Source organism: Talaromyces atroroseus, assembly GCF_001907595.1.
Source record: "Talaromyces atroroseus strain IBT 11181 chromosome Unknown scaffold_9, whole genome shotgun sequence".
In the NCBI taxonomy this organism is placed as follows: domain Eukaryota; kingdom Fungi; phylum Ascomycota; class Eurotiomycetes; order Eurotiales; family Trichocomaceae; genus Talaromyces; species Talaromyces atroroseus.
The window spans coordinates 354,543-375,385 of NW_017971441.1; the positions used below are offsets into that span (position 1 = coordinate 354,543).

General features: G+C 45.6%; 7 protein-coding genes across 7 annotated transcripts, besides 1 other annotated feature; 2 read left to right on the plus strand and 5 right to left on the minus strand.

The window, feature by feature from the left end:
* Positions 1-737: 737 nt before the first annotated feature.
* Positions 738-2,383, plus strand: UA08_06511 (hypothetical protein; the record flags this gene model as incomplete). Its single annotated transcript, XM_020268796.1, has 8 exons — positions 738-860; positions 929-1,054; positions 1,095-1,149; positions 1,296-1,418; positions 1,611-1,790; positions 1,845-2,036; positions 2,102-2,308; positions 2,346-2,383. 8 exons carry the CDS (start codon positions 738-740, stop codon positions 2,381-2,383), a joined length of 1,044 nt encoding a protein of 347 aa, XP_020118276.1.
* Positions 2,384-3,673: 1,290 nt separating this feature from the next.
* Positions 3,674-3,804: a repeat region (Identified by RepeatMasker using a combination of RepBase library and repeat library created with RepeatScout).
* A 5,567-nt stretch (positions 3,805-9,371) lies between these two features.
* UA08_06512 (hypothetical protein) lies at positions 9,372-12,326 on the minus strand (the record flags this gene model as incomplete). The annotated part of the gene is made up of 8 exons (XM_020268797.1): positions 9,372-9,572; positions 9,681-9,785; positions 9,861-10,925; positions 10,991-11,429; positions 11,493-11,670; positions 11,729-12,036; positions 12,096-12,174; positions 12,314-12,326. 8 exons carry the CDS (start codon positions 12,324-12,326, stop codon positions 9,372-9,374), a joined length of 2,388 nt encoding a protein of 795 aa, XP_020118278.1.
* A 1,224-nt stretch (positions 12,327-13,550) lies between these two features.
* UA08_06513 (hypothetical protein) lies at positions 13,551-14,354 on the minus strand (the record flags this gene model as incomplete). The annotated part of the gene is made up of 1 exon (XM_020268799.1): positions 13,551-14,354. The coding sequence occupies one exon, from the start codon at positions 14,352-14,354 to the stop codon at positions 13,551-13,553; it is 804 nt and encodes a 267-aa protein (XP_020118279.1).
* A 924-nt stretch (positions 14,355-15,278) lies between these two features.
* Positions 15,279-16,504, minus strand: UA08_06514 (hypothetical protein; the record flags this gene model as incomplete). Its single annotated transcript, XM_020268800.1, has 3 exons — positions 15,279-15,324; positions 15,434-15,578; positions 15,625-16,504. The coding sequence occupies 3 exons, from the start codon at positions 16,502-16,504 to the stop codon at positions 15,279-15,281; spliced, it is 1,071 nt and encodes a 356-aa protein (XP_020118280.1).
* An 829-nt stretch (positions 16,505-17,333) lies between these two features.
* On the minus strand, positions 17,334-18,583 carry UA08_06515 (hypothetical protein; the record flags this gene model as incomplete). Its single annotated transcript, XM_020268801.1, has 2 exons — positions 17,334-18,019; positions 18,121-18,583. 2 exons carry the CDS (start codon positions 18,581-18,583, stop codon positions 17,334-17,336), a joined length of 1,149 nt encoding a protein of 382 aa, XP_020118361.1.
* A 320-nt stretch (positions 18,584-18,903) lies between these two features.
* UA08_06516 (hypothetical protein) lies at positions 18,904-19,421 on the plus strand (the record flags this gene model as incomplete). The annotated part of the gene is made up of 2 exons (XM_020268802.1): positions 18,904-19,244; positions 19,316-19,421. 2 exons carry the CDS (start codon positions 18,904-18,906, stop codon positions 19,419-19,421), a joined length of 447 nt encoding a protein of 148 aa, XP_020118362.1.
* Positions 19,422-19,607: 186 nt separating this feature from the next.
* On the minus strand, positions 19,608-20,635 carry UA08_06517 (hypothetical protein; the record flags this gene model as incomplete). The annotated part of the gene is made up of 2 exons (XM_020268803.1): positions 19,608-20,535; positions 20,592-20,635. 2 exons carry the CDS (start codon positions 20,633-20,635, stop codon positions 19,608-19,610), a joined length of 972 nt encoding a protein of 323 aa, XP_020118057.1.
* Positions 20,636-20,843: the final 208 nt, after the last annotated feature.

The window sequence follows — 20,843 nt, forward strand, 5'->3', positions numbered from 1 at the left end:
ACTATCATTATACCAAAAGGCCTCATTTTTATTGGATGCATTCACCCCTTGCTTTCACCGATGGCGGTGTTTTACACAACATTCAAGTCTGTCTATAGAGACTCGAGGCAGTCTTTCGGCTCCCCTCATTAGTTGAGAGTGCATATCACTCCGATCTCTCCATTAGCGTATGTAATCATATACATCCGTTATGTTCTGCACTCGGTGCATCCGCTGAATATCCAATACAGCGTGGCGTCTTCCTCTTCCACTATGAGTCCGGAGTAATCAACAGAGAAAACCCCCGACTGACAGTGAAGATAGATTACGATCCATATCAGTAGGTTTTATCCGACTTCTCATGCCACATCAGGCACTTTCAACCGTCGGCTACCCATTTCTCCTCGCCTAGTATATATCACCGACGTTAAGATCTGGTTGCACTACCAGCTCATCAGCACGGAGGTGGCTTCTGGTATTAACCTTAGCTCCATCGTCGAAGCCGGATATACGGAAATAGTGATTTTCTCGATGCGCCATGGCGTACTTGGCGTGCTGATCACGTCGGGGATTATTTTGGACCTAACTGAGAGGAGCATGCGATGCCGAACTTGATCGAATAAGCTCGGATCTTTTTTGGTGTCTTGCCGAACTGGGATCAGAGTATATATATACGACGCAGCCATGCTCGCGCAGAATATGCCAGGAAATTCGCGGAAAGAAAGAATCGCTTGCTAAATATATGTGCAATACGCAAAATGCCTGTTGATGACAGCATTCCTGATTCTGGATCATTGCCCCTCAATGTCCTGATTATTGGTGCAGGCATCGCCGGCCTCTCGGCTGCGATTGCATTGGGAAAGCAAGGCCATCATGTTGTGGTCTGTAGACCAGTGCTTTTTTATTCTCTCCCATTCTATGGCCAGTCATGTCTAATAAAGCTGTAAAGATCCTGGAGAAGTCTCGATTTGCGAAAGAAACCGGTGCCGCTATTCATATGCCTCCGAACTGTACAGCGCTGCTAAATTGGATGGATATTGACCCAAGAGATTTCGGTGGCACCCTGCTTCACGAGGTATGCGTCTATGATATGCCAGCTTTTCTATGTGCTATAGAACATCTGGAGGCTCATTCTAACCGGCGTCGGCTGTAAAAGATCCGCCGATATAGGTATGATGGGAACCTTGCATTTGAAAGAGAATTTTCTGAAATTCGCAGGCACTGGCAAAGCGTATGTTTTCCATTTACTCTTCTAAAACAATCAGCAATAATGAATAGAATTTGACTCTTTTCTTCTTAATAGGAATTTTATCTAGTTCACCGGGTAGATCTGCACAACCACCTGAAAAAGCAGGCACTGAAAACAGCTACTTTGCATACAGCTTGCAAGATTTTTAGTATAAACATTGACGAGAGGAGAGTCATCCTCGAAGATGGCCGTGAGTTCAGCGGAGATCTCATATTGGGGGCAGATGGGGTGCATGTAAGCCTAATACTTTCCCTTCCTAATCATACCAGGAAGAAAAGGGAGTAGAAAACTAATAGTGGAATTAAGTCCATGTTACGACAAGAGATTGTGCCAAACGGCCCAACTCCATTTCCAACTGGTAAATCATGCTTTCGTTGGCTAGTCCCTAGTGATAGACTTCGAGAAATCGACAGTACCAATGACGCCATCCGCAATCCCGGCGTGTTCGTTGAATGGGCATCAGGGGACCGCAGACTCGTCGCTTATCCGTGCACGAATGATACAATTTATAATCTCTGCGCCTTTGTTCCGAGCGCCGAAGCTGGCGTGAAAGCAGATGCAGGTTAGTGTTCCCTATGTTGTCTCTGAGAGCTACTAGTTGACGGTGTAAATTTAGGCTGGCAAGCTTCTGGTAGTAAACAGGCCCTTATCGAGGCATTTTCAACCTTCTCAGACGGCGTTCAAGAGATGATCAACCAAGCAGACGACAATCTCAAGGTTTGGGAACTGCACGATATGGAAGCCCTCCCGATCTGGACCAAAGATCGGGCAGCGTTACTTGGGGATGCAGCACATCCATTCCAACCATGTGAGAGCGAGCCGCTTACTCAACTCCCATTTGCCTCGATTCTTTAACTAATGCAAATTACTCAGATATGGGACAGGGCGGGGCAATGGCCATCGAAGATGCCGTCAGTATAGCGACCCTCTTGCCTCTAGGTACAAGTGTGGGAGAGATCGCATCTCGACTTCGCCTGTACGAAACAGCTCGACGGGCACGAGTCGAATTGGTGCTAGATTATACACGGCTCAATGGACGCGACGAGACTGACGCAGCTACAGGTGGAGCTCGCATCTCACGTAAGTTCAGAATAAGCTGCCTAATGCTACTAATTAGCTGTCATTGCTGACCACTGTTCTTCGTTTGCTGCGTAGCTGCTGACATGGTTCGTTTTATGGGTATATGTTTTTCGCACAATGAAATTGCACATAGTAGCCAGCTGCTTGCCCGGAAACAACGAGCACACAGCTTTGAAGTTTGATTGTGTCATAATCATGTAAAGAAGCAACAATAACAGCACAATATCTAATAGAAAAATTTTTTCGAAATTTCCTACCTATTCAGGGAATCCATCGCCGAACAGGCCATGCAAGACAAGCACAAAGAACTCCGTAGTAAAACCACACGATGCATTGCTATGCAGTGTCATGCCATGTCATGCTAGATGCTTGACCGTCATTTACTGCCCACCAAAAGAAGTTCGGAACGGACCTATACGGTACCGGTAAAAAAAAAAAAAAAAAAAGAAAAAATAGAACGCACGGGTCGGCCCGCCCACATTCCAACGTTCGGAATCGGGTGCCAGTTCCATTGTTTATCCTAATATACCTTCTCTCCACACATGTACGAAGCGCCGTTGAGTGAGATTATCATATATTTTGTACCATGAATCCACTCTCACCGGTCGAAACTCGGCTGTCAACTGATTTCCGCTGTGTCTCGACTTTCCTGTACGGGCGAATGTTTCAAGGTACTACGAAGTACTACGTGGTGTTTTCATTCTTTATGGGCCAATGTGGCAAAAGCAAGAAAAATAAATTAGCAATGTCACCTAATAAAATAAAGGCTCCGTTTACCCGCTTTTAAATACTAGCTGGACGCTGTTAAAAACATCAACGACCGATTACGCCGCAGATGATCACCGTCCCGGCAGATGCTGGTAACCAATATGCCGAGCGCTATGATGGTTATAAGATTAATCGAGGAATCCATGCTATTAAACGCCATACAATTGAGACTTGGGATCAATAGGCATGTTTTCAACTCCTTGATTGAGAAACTTGTATGGACTTGAACTTACATATAACAGCCTACTTCCATACATTAATACTATAGGTATACGCTCGATTATTGAGGAAACCACATGAATTCAAGCCGACTAGCAATATCCTGTCTGCTGGTTCAAATGACTGCACGGACATGTATCCTAGTCCGTATTAAAGTAATATCAAAGCTTCGAGTCACTTTAGTAACAATTAACAACTATAATGAACTTCGGACTAAGTATCCGAGAGGCATAGTGAGACATTTAAAAATGAACTGGGAAAATAAGGTTTGATTATGTTTTCGGAATCCAAAGGATTGAGCTTGATACGATAAAATGATTAAGAATCCTCTTGTTCGCCGGACCCTTCTATGCTTGAGTCATGTAACTACGCATTCCGTAACGTATTTCCCGGGTAAACCGAACGTCCGGGACCCACCTATTTTTTTTAAGTTGATTTTATTAAGGGGATTGGGGAATCTATTATATTTATATTCTAATTGCTAGCAGTTAATTATATCTAGAGGGTGCTCAGCCAGTTGGCTATAATACACTGTTTAGATACATGTTTGGCACCCTTTAATTCCTAGTATTAAAAGTAGATTATACCCATATTAGACTCAGGTATTAGGGGTAATTTCTAGCACATTTATTACTCTATAATACCTAGGTATCATCGCGATGAGATCTCGAGGTTGGTAGCAGCATACATGTTTCCAGGCTCCATCTGCATTATAGAATCTTAGTCGAGCAGCCTCTAAGAAGAGAGAAGATGGGACTTACACCTCTCTCAGAGGTTCCGGGATACTGGCCTCGACATCCTTGATCTCGGCCGCACCAAAACTAGTGAATGTCTTCTTGCGGCTGAATCCAGGGCCCACGGGACCCTGCAGGGTGCAGGTCTGCTACTGGAACGCCGATGGATGGCTTTCGCTCACGAGCTAGAGGTTTGGTAGACATGTCGAGTTCGTAGTTTTCTGCAGCTATGCTGTCCAGAATGAGAAGAAGGGCAAGACAGATAGATTATAAGTTGACGAGCAATAAATCACACGCGTATTGGATTGGTCTCATCAGGGGGATTTTTGATGGTACAACACGAACTAAAAACAAGATAGGAAGAGAGAGGAGGGGTAGAGGGGGTACATGAGGAAGCAGGTACATGAGGAAGCAGGTACATATAGCTACATAATTATGAGCAGACGTACACAGCGCAATGCAGGGTGCCCGTGCACAAGGAAGGAGTTCCCGTTTAAACCTAGAGCCAATAGAACGTAAGATCATGGCATGTGGGGTTGCACTAGTCCTGTTATGCACTAGTTGGTGCACCATCCAGGTCTAGATCTGGATAGCTTGTGCGGGGGTGGGGCCTTGCTCTATAATGTCTAGAAAGAGGAAAATCAGACCGATTTCGTCCACGGGTGCAAAGCAATTACCGGTAATCGGAGCCATGTACAAACAATAGCTTGTTTGGCATGTAACCTATTCAGTGCCCTGAAAGAGTATATGTTTATTACGTGTTTATTTGTTATCCTTTGTGTAAATCTTGTGACGGCAGTCAAGTGCTAGTATTCCACTAACAGTACTAATTCAATGAAAATACAAAGCATGGGAAGAACGGAGAAGAAGCAAGCAAATCCAGCAAGGGAGAATGATGCCTTTATATACCCAACACCAGGGATAAGGTTGACGGAGGTTGCCGGTGCGAATAACTTCATATATTCCCAATTAGGAGACGGGATAAACAAAGTATATTCTCTGTACTGTATTGCCTAATACCCTACTACCTTATGAACGCCCGGTGGAACAACGCCGAACGTCCCGTTACGGTGTGAGCAATATTACGGCCAAATCCGGTGGAAGATTGTGTGGGCGCCGTGACAAATCTAGTCAAAGGTTCCCTCAACAAAGCTAGGTTGCTAAACATGGACCAGGCAACCATCCTCAAAATACCATCAAGCCAAGGTATTATGTGGACAAGTTATGGAGGCAATTGATGCCGTCAATCACAAGAGCGCGTGATGTCAAGGTTTTGGCGGATGCCTTACAGGAACTGGAACACTTCGTGAGTGGTTTTCAGGTCAAAAACATATTCTGTTCTATGACATACCTCTTTCGACCTTTGATGATGTGGTCAAAAGACTCAAGTCAATCGTCAGTACGGAACGTGGCCAAAACAGATCGCTGAATCTGCACGAACTTATCCAAATGACTCTTGCTGCTCACCAAGAAAGGTTACTCGAGAATGTCAAGGAACTGCACCAAGAGTGCTTCTATTCCAGGTTTGATGGCAAGGCAATTCCTCTCATCTGTGCAACATGTCAAACTCCACTCAAAAATCATGATAAGTATCCTCGGTGGTCTGTCACGATGCCGGCGGTATATTTGTCGTAAGCGAAAATTTCACGCTGCGGGATGCGATCACCTCAAAGAGCGCATGACGGTACCAGCAAATATGGCAGATGATGAGTACCTGAAGGTTTACACATGCACGCTTTATTATCCACGTTCTCTGAGACTCACCAGGGACATTGACATTTACTGGGAAACATCAACTGAAAGGAATGCTCGACAAAGTCAAGATGTATGTCTCGCAAGCATAGAGACGAATGCATTCTGTGCCATTCTTCAAGAGTAGACACTGAGCCAAGATGGATCAAACGAGGTTCATTGTTGTACGTGGAAAGAGATGTATGCTGCGAGGGCTGCCGGGGTAATAGAGGAAAGAAATTACCTCAAAGGCGATATATCCCTACGGATGAACGTATTCCCTCCACATATCGAAGCGCAATCAGGGATTTCGACACCAAGTGGGAAAGTTAGGGTATGGAGACTAGGGTACAGTTGCTGGACACACTAGAGGCTGCTTCAAGGGAGCCTCGCCGCAACCACCAACGATGTTAATTTAGCGGAAATTACCTTACCATGCCTATTGTATATCGTTTCTGTTACCTGCCAATCTTTATAGAGTATTTTTCCTTTGTCCCCTCTATATGCGGTCCTATCGTGCTCTGAAAAGCTCCCAGCTAGCATTGCCCTATTTACAGGCTGCCACCTGGAGAGATTAACGTTCTATCCCTGAAGCCGTGGGCCTCTCGGGTCTTTTCCTCCTGAGCGCCGGGATATTCCCACCTTCACCGAATTGGATATTACTCCTCAGGCCTCAGTATCAATTACTCAGCAAATTCCTATTATGTTAGATCGCTTACCCGGTGGAGTTGCACTATGAGTGTATATAAATATTAGAAATATTGCCTCATGTACTTCCTCTAGTGATATCGGTAATATATACTTACTAGTATATACGCATAGTTGGAATTCTCTCATCTCCCAAATAATGTATCAATCACATACGGGAAACCGGAAGTCGCACATCTTTTGCATGTCGACGCAGTACGTGGGTGTATTGAACAAAGCTCATCGATGTGGCGAGGATGACATGATATGAATTGGCCAAACTTTACGATTGAAGGCAAAGAAGACTGAGATTATCGATGTTGTTAGGGTTTGCTCTCGGATTCTTGTGCTTCTAATTGGTTGGATTATTTAGCCTCTTATAGGTAGAAATCTTACCTGATCAAAATGTTTATGCTATTTCTAGTATTTTAAAAAACATTAAATTCTTCAATATTCTATTTTTATCGTTCATTGGCTATTTTATAAGTATGATTGCGTGAGCACGGACTTCAAAATAATCGGTCTTATATCAAACGGTCTCATACTAATGACCTGAGAAATACAGTCGCTTTGTAAAACCATGCTGTGATGGTAACATCACTCCCTCTGCAATATAACCATCATTCCCAATACGTCCAACAAGACAGCTTTGACTGTCTTCAACCATGGAGATTTATTCACCATGATTGTGATATATCCAACTTAGGAATATAACCTTGAGCACTACCGACAATATCCTCCTCCTTATGATCTAAGAAATCCTGTCCTCAAGCGTACAGTTCTATGTTGTTTGCGAGATTATTGTCTCCTTTTGTGAGTAAGTTCTGGGGGGTGATGGTGCGAAGTCTGTTTCCAGATCTTGATTAGGCTCAGATTGTAAGAAAGACATTGCCTTGAAGATGAAAAGGTACCCAGCTTTCTTATTCTTCATCTCCAATTAAGTCTTGTCTTCTTCGGTATATGATCGGACGACTAGGTGGACAATCGAAATATCCTTGCCTATAACATCACCAGTCATCTTCCGCCCAAGATGTCAATACTTCAATTAGTGGTATAGGTATCTCGAGCATTATGAACCACAATCTCTCCTACCTCAGTCCTTTCAACCCGATTCTATAAAGATAGTATAAAGATAGTAAATCTCCGCGCTGGAATGTTAGTCCCATAGACCTAGATAATACAATCATGATAAGACTGATGGACTTTAACACTATCAAGACACATTTCCATAGCATAAAGGCTGTGGAGAGGACAAGAGCGATCGATTGTCGCGCATATTGGATAGGTTGCCTTCCAAGGGCAGACAGCGTTGTTGTTTGATTTGTTGTTGTCAGTCAAACAGTCCTGGTGGCGTGGTTAAGTTTGTTGTGATGATGATGTTGTAGAATGTGCGCCTGCAGCCTAGCATTTCAGCATTTTCCTATATACGGGCCTGGACGTACAATAAGACGCAATAAGTTCCATGGTTTCGCCACACGCGTGTAGTTGCCCTAGTAGCTCAGTCGGTTAGATCGTCGTGCTTATACTATAATTAATACTATATATCAGTATCACGAATGTCACAGGTTCGAGTCCTGTCTAGGGCAGTGGTTTTTTCTTTTGCGAGTATTTTTTATACTCCTTCCTTTTCTTTTTGTATAGAACGAAGAACGAGTATGTTAATGCTTGGAGACTCATTCAGCGAGTTTTGCTACGGGGTCGTGTTCTGGCTGTAGATCAGCCATAGATCAATCAGTCCACGGATAATCAGGCTGGCTGGCTGTACCGGGAACACAACGCGCAGATGAATTGACTTCATCCTTAAATAACTCGACTGACTGAAGAACAAGCAAAAAAAGGGAAAAAAAGACTTGGGTTACACAAGTCACGTAACTAGGATAGAAATTCTCGTAAATGTCAAAAATAGGCTGATAATGTCTCCTGCCATAACAACCATGCGATATCATAGCGGCAACAGACAAAAGAAAGAAGATGGAAAGGAATAGAAAGAAAATGAGGAGCCGAATTTTGCACCGCCTCCGAGAACGCCATTCCATAAGGGGAAAAAAAATATTGTTGGGATATCAAATGGTAATAAGGATTGTCTTCACTTGGGGTAGGGCAAAAAAAGGAGCCCGTAAAATGGTTACAGGGCTGCAGCGACAGATGAAAGATGTGAAGTGAAAACGTGACGCTGCTTGGCATGTAAAATCAAGATTTCACGAAAAGAGAAAGATGATTATCGTCAAACATAGAATACCAGAGTCTATCAGCGCCTTTTGAAGGATGGTTTCTTTTACGGCGGCGAAAACAAGGTGAATATTGGTTATATTAGTAGCTTGAGTGAGGCTAGAAAGACTCAATTTGAACCTATATGAGGAGCAGCGTAGAAAATTCCCATATAGTCTTGATAGAGTCGGGAGAAGAGCTCGCCACTCTATAAAGGCCCTGTGTGACTTATAATGGGGGAGAGCGCTCCCTCTCTTGAGCTGCAGTCATTCGACGTGGCGTGGGACATCCCAACCTTTTCAAAGAGTGTATCTGACGGTGATCATAGTCCTTAGGAGAGCATTAGTAATCTCGTAGAAGTAGACGAAGTGCTCGTCTCCCCGCAGCCAGGCGAGGCGGAGCAAAAGCGCGCAAGCTACCACGATACTGCTCTATTCAATGGCTTCGGAATAAAGGATAGCAAAATTTTGGTTGTCTGACAATTACAATCTCACACTCGACATCAGCTGGTTTGGGCATGTTATTTCCCTGTACATTGAGTATTCCAAGGTAGATGAATTGCTTTAAACAAAAATCCAACATCTTGAACGTAGAGTATGACAAAGGTATTCATCTCCAAAAGACTTCCTAAAACCTCCTCCAAAATCCGAAGCATCGAGGATTCCATTGAAGAGAAAATCCCACACCGTGCTCGCACCGGGGCAAAGAAGGTGCATTCAAGTTCTGCGCTTCACACGTCGCAAGTGATACCTGTGTAGGTTATCGATTGACCGTTTCTGCACTGGCTTGGAACTATTGCACTCTTTGCATACAATGTACTCAACGTGTTTAGGCTGCTCATAGCCTAGCATCTCAAACTCTTTGTGCTCTTCGACGGGTTTGATGGCATCCAAATCGACGCAATCAATGCAAAACGACTTTGGACATACCGTACAGGTCAACAGAAGACCTCCCCCATCATTTGCTGATGATTTGCATGATTTGCATTTGTGAAGGGGGCATATTGTTGAAGGAAACGGGCTTACAGTCTTCCTCTCGTTGCCCTTGGGGTGAACACATCTTTCATGATACGCTTGAGGGCAACAGATGCACAGTTCGAGGTTTTTCGGTTTCCGGCAAATCATGCATGTCTATTTGGATGGTTAGTGAAGGATCGTGGCTAAGTAAAGTAACAAAACCATAGCAGAGACTGCTGAGAAACTAACCTTAAGATGCTTCAACTTAGAAGCCTTAGTCTTAGAAACAGATGTAGCTGTGGAGGTCGGCACAGCTTCCCATGCCTTGCATTGTGTAGATTCCTTGCTAACGTAATAATTTATTTCCTCGTCAAAGATAATACGTTCCTTATTTAAACGCCTCTCCTCACGTCTCACGTCTATATGAATGGCGTCCTCTTTTAGCGTCGCTCGAGGACGTTTGAAATGCCTGCCATCAAACAGACCCGTTTGAATTTTGCTGCTGTGAGACAGCCAATGATTTTCCTCTTTCACGAAGTGTTCACGTCTCGGCGTGACGGGGGACTCTGGCGGAGATAAAAGATCATTTGTGTTTGTAAGGTCTTCAATTTCAGTGCAAAACTGCAAAACGCTCTCCCATTCCATAGTCAAGAGCTGGTCGGGACTCCATTCTCTTGCAGAAATGGCTTTGGCGTTGTGACGGAGGAGACTTCTCATAAATGTTGAATCAGTTTCTATGTTTCCTGAGCCCATGGCTGACCTTGAGGTGTTTGTAGCGCTGTCCAGAAGCCTTGATGCCAAATAGACCTTCTTATTGATGCGGTCGACCATCTGCTCCTCTACCGTCCCTCGAGTGCAGATTTTGTAGACGGTAACGCATTTCGTCTGCCCAATCCTATGTGCTCTGCCTTCGGCTTGGGCAGTCACCTGAGGATTAAAATCCATATCAAGGAAAACAACAACCTCCGCAGCAGTTAAAGTAATGCCTTCCCCGCCTGCGCGTGTTGCCATGATGAATACTTTGTACTCTGAATACATGAATCGATGAATGTTGTACTTTCTTAGGGCAGTACTGGTTCGACCATCAAGTCGGACATAGCAAATATGCAATTCTGCGAGTAAGCTCTCACAGCAGTTCAAGGCGTAATCAAAACCTGAGAATATGATGATCTTCTTGTTTTTGACTACCTCTTCCTCGAGGAGTTTTCGGAGAAATATGTATTTGGAAGAGGAGTTGATCAAGGTTGATACGTTGATCTCAGGTTGTTCCTCTGTCGGATCAACGTCTGCGACCAATAGAGGATGTATACAAATCTATCTATATGTTAGTATCAGATTCAAGCGTGCTCTATGGCTAAGTAAGATGCAATCCCACTCACTTTACGAAGCTCCATCAAAACGTTTGAAATCGAACGCCCTGAGTTGCTATCGAATGCTCCTTGGTCATCACAAGACGAGAAAGACATACTGGTACCCCGAGGACTGGCTGGGGGAGTTTGCAGCACTTCATTTTCTTGGATATCTCCACTCGCACCGGTGAGTACCTCGAGATAGAGTGACCTTTGGACATTCGTCAAAGGGAGATAGATGTTTAGCTCCTTCTTTGGAGGCAAATTGAAACCAGCAGTCTCCTTCGTCCGGCGAAGCATAATTATCCGTAGAAACTCCTTCACCTGTTGCAAAAACAAAGTGTCCACTTTCCCTTCCGTGAGGGAGAAGGCATCTTGAAAGCAAGCTAGCGTTTCCTGAATGAACACTTTAGGATAAAGCCAATTAAAAATCGACCATAACTCTCCCAGATTGTTTTGAATAGGTGTTCTATAGGGGGTCAGTTCTGAACACGATTATGAGAACATGCAAATGAGTCTTAGCCCTACTTACCCAGTCAAAATAATACGCTGGTCTGTCTTCAGCTTTTTTAATGCAATCGAGAGTTTGTTTGTGTTACTCTTAAGACGGTGTCCTTCATCAAGGACTACGCCTCTCCAGCGAACAAGTCGCTGTAAACGATGGATATCATTAACAACGGTTTCATAGGTGGCGAGAAGTATATCGACTTCTAGGGATGCATATTAGTCATGCGAAACACAGGTGACTTAACAAGGAGCAACAAATACCTCCATTCTTGGCCTGTCTGCCAATTGACTGACGGACATTGTCGTCTCCATGAAACTGAATGGCTCTCATAAATGTCTTCGTTTTTATTTCCGCCATCCAACCGTCGATAACACTGAGGGGACAGATCACCAAAAATGGGCGAGTGTCCCCTTTTTCAAGATTCATTGTGAATTGGAAAAAGGATAGGACTTGAAGGGTTTTTCCTAGCCCCATCTCGTCGGCAAGTATCCCATGTGCTTGATTGCTTCGTAGGTGGCGTAGAAATGCCACTCCATTCATTTGATGGGGCATGAGTTGTATTTGGATGCTATTTGACAGTGTCAGCGACCTGAGCACATTTTCTGAAGTTGAATGGATGGCACAAACTCTTGCGGCTGTTGCTGTATTGCTTCATATTCGACTGTCTCAGTTGGTCCTGCGGCAGCATGCAGCTTCTCAGCTATCGCTGTATTGCCGAAAAGAGGCAGTATTAAAGATCTATTTTTTAACAACCAAGGGGTGAAGGTCGTTGTCTTCCCAACACATGAATCTGCAGACCGGTTAGCGAGACATGCAATACAGGATTCATGATATGGACAATATACCTCCAGTGCCCATCTTGTCGTCGGTTGCGAAAACAAGTACGAATATCTGCCGCAATGCTTGCTTGATTGACAAGTAGATGGCTCAAAAACCGCTGTCTTCTCTCGACGATTTGTATCTTGATCAAAGTTGACGAAGTTGGAGGAGAGTCACGACATGCGTAGTCTCGACTTGGAGAGCAAACCTCATCAGCTAGACCACAAGATGTTTCCATACAAAGCAAACATCCTCAACCGTCTCCAAAGCTCCTAATACCCCTCATTTCAAACACTAAAGGAGTCCATATCGCTCATGGTCATGTGAGCAAGGTAGACAAAGAGTGTCTCGTAGATAGATAAGACCTGGGCATCTCGCGTGGGATCCAGATCAGTCTCGGGTTGAGAACTTTGGTACACGAGATATCATTGCGAAAAAAAGTATATGTGACAAGAGGCTTCAAGAAGCAACTTCGGCAATACCGATTGGGCCATAGCGATGTATAGAGGTTAAACTCAGACACTCTTGCTTCAGTTTCAACCACGCTCATTACAAGGCAAGTTCTCGATATAGATGAATGAAGATATTGAATTCTGATTTCAGTCTCAAACTCAACGTAGATTGTCGAATTTCCAAGGTACAGTGATGAAAATACAAGCAAACCAGTATAGCTGCTCGTGAGCGACTTATCAAGTCAATCTTTGGAAGTTGAGCAGTGATAGCATCTTCAAGCATCCACGTATGTAACTGAGCCAATAGTCTCACCATGCCTGAAAAGATCGGGTCTAGACTGATCACATGCTTCCAATCTGAAGAGCACAAAGACTGGAAGAAGACGATTATCGAAATCTAGTAGAGACCCACGTGGAAACAAAGGAATGGCGAGGTTATTCTGAAACCAGGGAGCTGCAGGCGAACGAACCTGTTTCAGATAGTGAGGGGACCCCGCACTCGAGGACAAACGAGCGAGATAAGCTTAGATAAAGAGACGAGCACGTGGTAGCTAGTGAGCGAGCACATGAAGAGAATTTGCCGGATCAGGAAGCTGTTATGGATGGGTCTGGCCTGATACTGAGGCAATGTCTTAGTGTCAAACAAAGTAGGATGGCTCGCGCTATCTGAGGGAAGGGGTTTGACAAGGCACTCTTGGAAGCAACGCTAAGGCAAGGGCCATCTGATTGCAGGTCGAGTTGATAATAAGCTAGAAGACGAAGACTTTCTTCGAGAGAAAGGCCGACTTCAGGTGAGAGACCGATGCCTCGCTCAGAGATAGTCAATGTTCCTCCATTTGAACTTCTTATTGGCACGGTCAACCGGACGATTCTCAAATTGACTACCATGTATCTCGAATACTAAGTTCTTGGGCTGTTCTCCGTCCGCTTTGTCATCGCTACCATCACCGTTCACTGGTTTCGAAGGCGGAGGAAGGGTAAACCGAAAGACTGTCTGTTCTTTAGGTATGGCTAAAGCAAACGTGCAATTAGAGACGGGACAACACACGTAAATGGGTGTAGAAGGAAAACTGAACATACTCTTGACAACATCCTTTTCCGTAACAATGACAAAAGTAAACTTCGTGTCTCTGACCACAATCCCCTTCGACCCTACCCTGCCCGCGCATCGGCTTCGCACAACCTCCACCTCGGCGCCATGGTAATCAGCACTGACAAGTTTACTGCCGTGACTGTAGGGAGTTATCTGATGTGCGGGTCTGCCTGTAGTTTGTTGCTCATCTATCCCCAAGAGTTCCTGCATGTACTGCACCCACATGTCATGCAGACCCTTAAAGATTTCGTACTTGCATTCTTCCTTGGGGATGTCGTATATGCCAGAGATGCGCTTCTCGCGTGCTGAGAGAGGCTGTGGTTTTTGCTTGCGATAAAAATATTCCTTTTTGCGAATGCGATGAAGGCGTCGTCGCGATCGATTGTCTGCGGGCGTGGGGGATGTCGGGCGAAGAAAGAGCGGTTTTTGTCTGATGCGCTCGGTGAAAAGCTGTTCTGAGGTATCTGGCGAATGCGCACGAGAGAGAATCTCGTGAGCTATATGTGGCTTTGGAGCAGCCATGTTGCGATACGACCAATGCGTAGATATTCTTCATCAATATTCAGCGTTGATGTCGATGAACAAAAATATCCCAGGCACCGGCCTATGCCTATCATAGCTTAGTGCGAATATACTCCGCAATTATAACCCTAACCCTAAGGAACCAGTTTTGGCAAAGGACTTCGAGGCAAGTTTTATTTCTTCATCAGAGACAATCAGCTTGTAGATTTTCGGATTCCGATAGCTCTAAAGAATAATTGTCCAGGCTCTTGTTAAATTATACTTGCGAAGAACCAAAGTTTGTAAAGTCAGGGCTATAATATCAGGCCAAGGCTCGTAGTTACAAATAGGAAAACAGAGCTTATATAAAGTGCTTTATGACCTACCCACGCTGTTTTTGGTTTCTGTTTCTATTCAAAAGGTACCCAGCTCAGTTTGCTTGGGGCAAACAGGCTAGCTTCCACTAACGGGCATCGTCAATCTTCCCTGTACGGAAACTCCCACAAAGCATCAATGATCAAATCGTTCTTGAGACATGCAGTTAAATGATCAACTAACAAGGCACGAGGTCTCATACCTACCTAGGTAGTCTGATACAATTGTTTCGCCAATTTACGCGGTTGAAGAGTCCACCCTCTGCTCCATCATATCTACCGTCTCCTCACTGTGCTTCGCATTGTCAAAGTCTACTATAAATTGTAAGAAGCGACTACTAGGCGCGGCCTACCAAATAGACTGAAAGATCATCACCAGACTACAAATACTGGAGAATAAAGACTGGTTAGGTACGACGAATACGGAGCGTAGATAATGTTTCTCTTTAAAAGGACTTCATGTTTTATTATTAATGTTCAGTGCCTGCGCATGTCATGTAGCCGAGTTCTTCAAAGATAGATACATAGGTAAGCAGGTCAACTCAATGTTGAGATGCTTGAGTGAACAAATTCAGAGTATTCGTTGATGCAACAACGTAGGGTTTGCGCGTCGGACACTGTCACACACTTAAGTGTCGAGCACAGTTCACTCTGCACAACCCTCGCCCGGAGCTGGGAAAGCCTGTTTAAACACGGCGTCAAGTCATTCGGCTGCTGGACACGTACTGATGGAGGCCATGCCTCCCGTCATGTAGAGCATAGTTGCATTGTTTGGTCCACAGCGATATGGCCGTTGGGTTATGGTGAATGATAGCACTAAAGACACTGAGCTGTCGGATGACTTCAAAATCCCGTCGACTAGGACCAAGGACTATGAAATTTCTGGGTGAATGAATGACTATGGTACTCTCACATACCAGCCCATTCGATGCTGAATGTACGAACCTCAGAAGAGGAGTCCTCTGGTTCGGCGGCGAAACCTAGAAGGTAACCCTTCTTGACACCAGTTCCAAGTCGACCACCGGATACAATTTCCATGAGGTCAATCTCCTGGTCCCGCTCGAACCCATAGACTAAAAAATGTGAGTGAAAACGCAGTGGGTCGCCAGGATAGGCCATGTATTGACATCCAAATCTCAGACCCGGGGACAAAAAGTAGCCTTGGGAATGAAGGTGAGCAAACACCGCATAAGAAGTGGGTACCTGCGGCAGATCCATGTTGTACTCTGCAGGAGGCTGATCAGGCAAAAGAGGATATGTAGTCGCAGGTGTTATGCTTATCGATGATAAGGATACATTAGAGCTGGAACTTGCCATGGAACTTCCTGGCCGCGTAGGCGATTCGAAAAGTTCTTCCTCGGCATTTTCCGCAACTGCTACCTGGGGTGAAGACGATCTGGCGATTGCCTTCTGTGCTACCTTTTGCAAGGCTTTCTCACGCCGCTGCTCTTTCCTGCCAGATATGATTCGCGATACATTTTGGCCATCTCTGTTAAGATCCTCGAGGTATTTGCGCCTGTCTTCTTGCAGTAATGATCGCATAGCATCATTGTGGTATCTAAAGTCATCAACAATTCGCGCCACTCCCTTTTCAACGAGCAGCTTCGTTTCCTCGGGCATCAGCTCCAAGGGCAAGCCAAGGAAAACATTTTGCTGGGGCGCCTGGGGTAAGGTGCCCATCAGCACACCACAGATGTTGTGTTCCCTTCTTAAGTACGTGACAGCATCAGACGAGAAGAGGAGATAGCGGCCGGACACGAAGGAAATGGGCACAGGTAGTGACACTTCCGCAGCCATTCTGGGTGGTTGGATGTGTGGATCTACCTTGAGGCATTGTTAGATGATTGGCAGACACATAATGTGATAAAAAAAACAAAAATGTGTGAATTGTCGGAATCATTTTAAAAATACGTTTCTCAGTCACGTAGTGCTCTTTGATGAGATAAAAAACGAGCTTCAGGGGATTGACAGATTATGTATGGAAATAATCATGTTGACAACAGGGATGTATGATCAAAAAGGAATCAACTTACGTTTTTATCATGAGATGAGTCCCCGGCAAAGCCAGGGAGAGTGCATTTCTTGCAGTGCTTGGGGGTTGGAGGGAAGGAAGAAAATTTAAGCTGGTGCGGGCGGAAAATAAATTCAATGAGACGCTTAGCCTATTTGGGGCAAGTGTTATCCTCAGCTCCTCGACGCCGCGGCAGCACTACAATATTTGATCTTGAGCTTTACATTTATTTTGGGGAAGAAGATTTGAGATAATATTGTTGTTGTTTTCCCTTCGAGGACTCTTTTGCCAATCATGAATTTCTGGGTAGTGGTGATATTGTTCATCATTTGCCCCCTGCTATTAATTATAGGTTAGTTTGCCTGGTTTGATCCCTCAGATTTCACGTCCTTACCTTTAAGCAGCCTGGTTTGCGCTCTCATCCTGTCTAGGCGATGGGCTCAGAAACCGCATTCGAAGAGGGTCACGAGACGCATCGGGCTCATACGGCAGAGAGTATCTGCGTACAATGACGTTCACCGGCCCTGCCATGTCGGAGCAGATCGAATTGAATGATCTATATCGAGAAGAGCAGCAGTACGAAAACGAGCGTGACCGCTAGATAACGGCAGACGATCAAAACTCAAGATCGGCCTTTTTGGGCATTTTGTTGTCACTGGCCGCCTGCTGGGCTTCGTTGTCGCCTTCAGCCGGAGGCAGACTAAATGGCTTGATCTCGAACTTTCGTCGACTCAACGTGAAGGCCCAGTCTTCCCCGATTTGTTGGTCGCTACCGCCTCCGCGTTCGTGCAATACAGGGAGTTTGTGTGTCTTAAGCATTCCCTGAGGTGGCTCTTCATGTGCCGTCGCAGCGCCTGAGGTGGCCATTGCGTCGGATGAATGAGGAAACGGGCACAATTCGACGACCCCGTCGCATAGAATTTCGACCCACCGAACGAGTCCAGACGATCTAGGATAAAGTGACAGCGGAATTGTGATCATGGCGGTTATATTATGAGCGTTTTGTGACATGAGTGCACGGAGGGAGTGTATAAATTGGAGTAGATATTGAGGTTGGCTAGCGTCCGGAGGGTACACGGCAGGGTTGAGGAGGGACGGGATCACGACTCGATGTACCGTATTTGGAGGACTATTCGCAATTCCAAGCTGTAGGTTTTGAATAATCGACGTCAAGGGCGACCCTAATCGAGGCGCCAGAGGTATATAGCTCACAGTAGCCAGCGATGGATGAGTGAGTCTTTTGGTCAAGTCAAAAGCATGGCAGAACGCTTCTTGCTTCGCGCCACTTGCTGACGTGGAAGCTGTGTTATTATTCATTGTATTTACGGGTGCTAGGAGGGAAATAAAAAAAGTCTCAGTGAGCATGTGGCAACACGACTAGATTTAGGGCACAACTAATTACCTCTTGAGCCTGCAACCCCTGTCCCAAAATCTCCCAGTCGTTCATACCTCCAAGCAATCTTCATCTTCTCATCTTTTCGCCGGTCAGTTTTTTCGTCGAGAGAGTCAGCAGCTCCTATGAGACCCGGCAGAGTCCTGCCCCATTGTTCTCCCAGACCGACGACATGCACTTTGTGGTCCTGAACCACTCCTTCTGCAGCATAATAGCGCAGTAATGCACCTGCAAAGTCAGTGGTCCCGTTCTCTTCAATAAGCAGGATCTTCCCAAGTGGTAATCCCGCGTGGCTGGCTAGTAAATTGTCCAAAGAACGAGAGCCGGTGGACGTTGTTGCTCGTCCATCATCTGGCGATGGCCGTACTCCGGGAAGAGTCACGTTTACCTGAGCAGCAGGAGTTGCCGGAGCAGTAGCAGTAGTCTGGTTTGGCCCGGTGGAAATGCCTATATTCCGCTTTCGAAAGGACATTGTGCTGCAACTGTTCTGTTTTCTATGTTCAAAGATCTGAAATAAATTTTATGGCGATGTCTTTCCGAATGGCAGCCAATGACAATGCGGGGCAGCTCCGTTCGCGCTAAGACCAAACTTGCGGGAAGAAAAAAAAAGCTTCCTTCGGCGAGACGCTTCGAGTTGCGACTTCAACAACCTCAATCAAGCATCCACATACACTCACTCACTCACTCAACTGGCTTTCTTGCTTGCGATTTTGAGCGGGAATACTTTTCAGTACATTACTGCACGGACCAACTCTATCCCGTCTCCATTCATTCATATCAAAAGATACCACCATGTCGGACGCGCAATTATTCGAAGATACTTTCACCGTCACATCAGTAAACTCGCAGAAATATGATCGCGTTTCTCGCATCAGCTGTACCTCGACGGACAACCTGACGACATTCACTCTGGATGTGAACTCAGAGCTTTACCCATGCGCGGTGGGCGAATCGCTTTCGTTGGCCTTGGCCTCGACGCTTTCTTTGGATGGAAAGAACGAAGATGCCTCCGGAGCAGGCCGTACTGGCTGGAGAGATGTGGGCATGGGCGAGAACACACTCGCCAATGAGTATGACTATGTGTGTCACGGCAAGGTTTATCGTTTTGAGGAGGGATCTACGGCAGGGAATATGTACGTTTTTGTCAAGAGCAATCTGGTTACATGTATTCGAAAGTATACTAACGGGGGCTTTTTCCTTGTAGGTCTGTCTTTGTGTCGTTTGGCGGACTTTTACTGCATATCGACGGCCCATACAACAAACTCGTGCCCCTGAGGATCGACTACATTTATCTTCTTCTCAAGAAATAAATTTGCGTTCAGGGGAGAGACAAGAACTATCTGCATCAGCGTCGGCGTTTTTTTACTTATTTTACGGTGGCTTTAGAATATTACTGCGGAAAATAATCAAACCTAGGAGGAAAGCATAGGAAAAAGAAATGTGAAAAAAAAAAAAAGGCACGGAGCAGTACACAGAAATAGTCATCATCATAGTTTCTATAGGACAAATTTTGCTTTTGGAAATGGCAGGCGCCGATGAGTCCTGGCTACGATCTCCAAATAATCCGGTTCGTTTTCCGGGGTTAGTATACCATGACGCATCAAGAAATCAATGACTACCACGGCGCAATTGGGCTTCCATTCACCCTGCTTTAGTGATTCCCTGACTTCATCCACTGTCCAGAGACGGAAGTCTTCGACTTCACTGTCACACGGCTTTATCACGTGGTCTGCATCCAGTCTAATATCGTAAACATATTCTATCTCAGGCTGTAGCAAGCCAATCTCGCCGCCGGCACGAGCATCCCGAACATAGAAATATGTCATTACCCCAACTGATTGTGCACGTTCCTCAAAGACAGCCTCCGGTATCGAGGCCTCTTCTGCAGCTTCACGAATTGCACACGCATACGGATGTTCACCAGTACTCATGCCCCCCGCGGCAGTGTTGTCCAGCATATTGGGGAACGTCTGCTTTGTCTTAGAGCGGCGGCCCACCCACAGTTTGAGGCCCTCCTTCTCATCCTCAATGTAGCCCGTCATGTGGACGCCGTAGCTGATAATACCAAAGAGCGGACTGGCACATCTTTCCATTTCCATCAGGAATATCCCCCCTGGCGCGTAGATGGGATACATCTCGTTGCGCCAGCCGTTTAGCACTTCAAAGGTTTTTTGATGCACAGCTTCAGCCAGTAGGCGAGACATGATCTCATTGCGCACCTCCGGGGTTGCGTCTGGGGCTGCCATTAGAGTCACGATGCGAGACTGGGAATCGACCTTCCAGTCATTCTCTATCCAGGGAAACTTTTCTACAACATTGTTCGGCATGTAGCCCAGAACGGCATTGCAGCCATTGACTTTGAAGGCATGGTAGTTGCGCATGTGACGCTCATAGAACTCTGGATCGTCGTCATGATAAGGGAAGCTTTTTGTATTAGCGACGCCGTGTATATGTAGGTAACTTGTGGACAGCAGACACACTTATCACATTCCTCGATCAACTGCAGGTTCGATTTGGCAGCCATGGTTTCTATGCTGACACCTGGTGTGTCTGGGTGGGATAATAACGAAAGAAAAGGCTTCTATATACTTGGGGTCCACGGAGGAGAAAGCGCCTTGTGGCCGGGAACACAACAATAATACGGTTACCTGGGTACGCCTTGCCTTGCTGGGCCCAGCCGTAACTTTATGGGTTTCAATACCGTATTGTACGGTACCGCAGCTGCCCCTCCG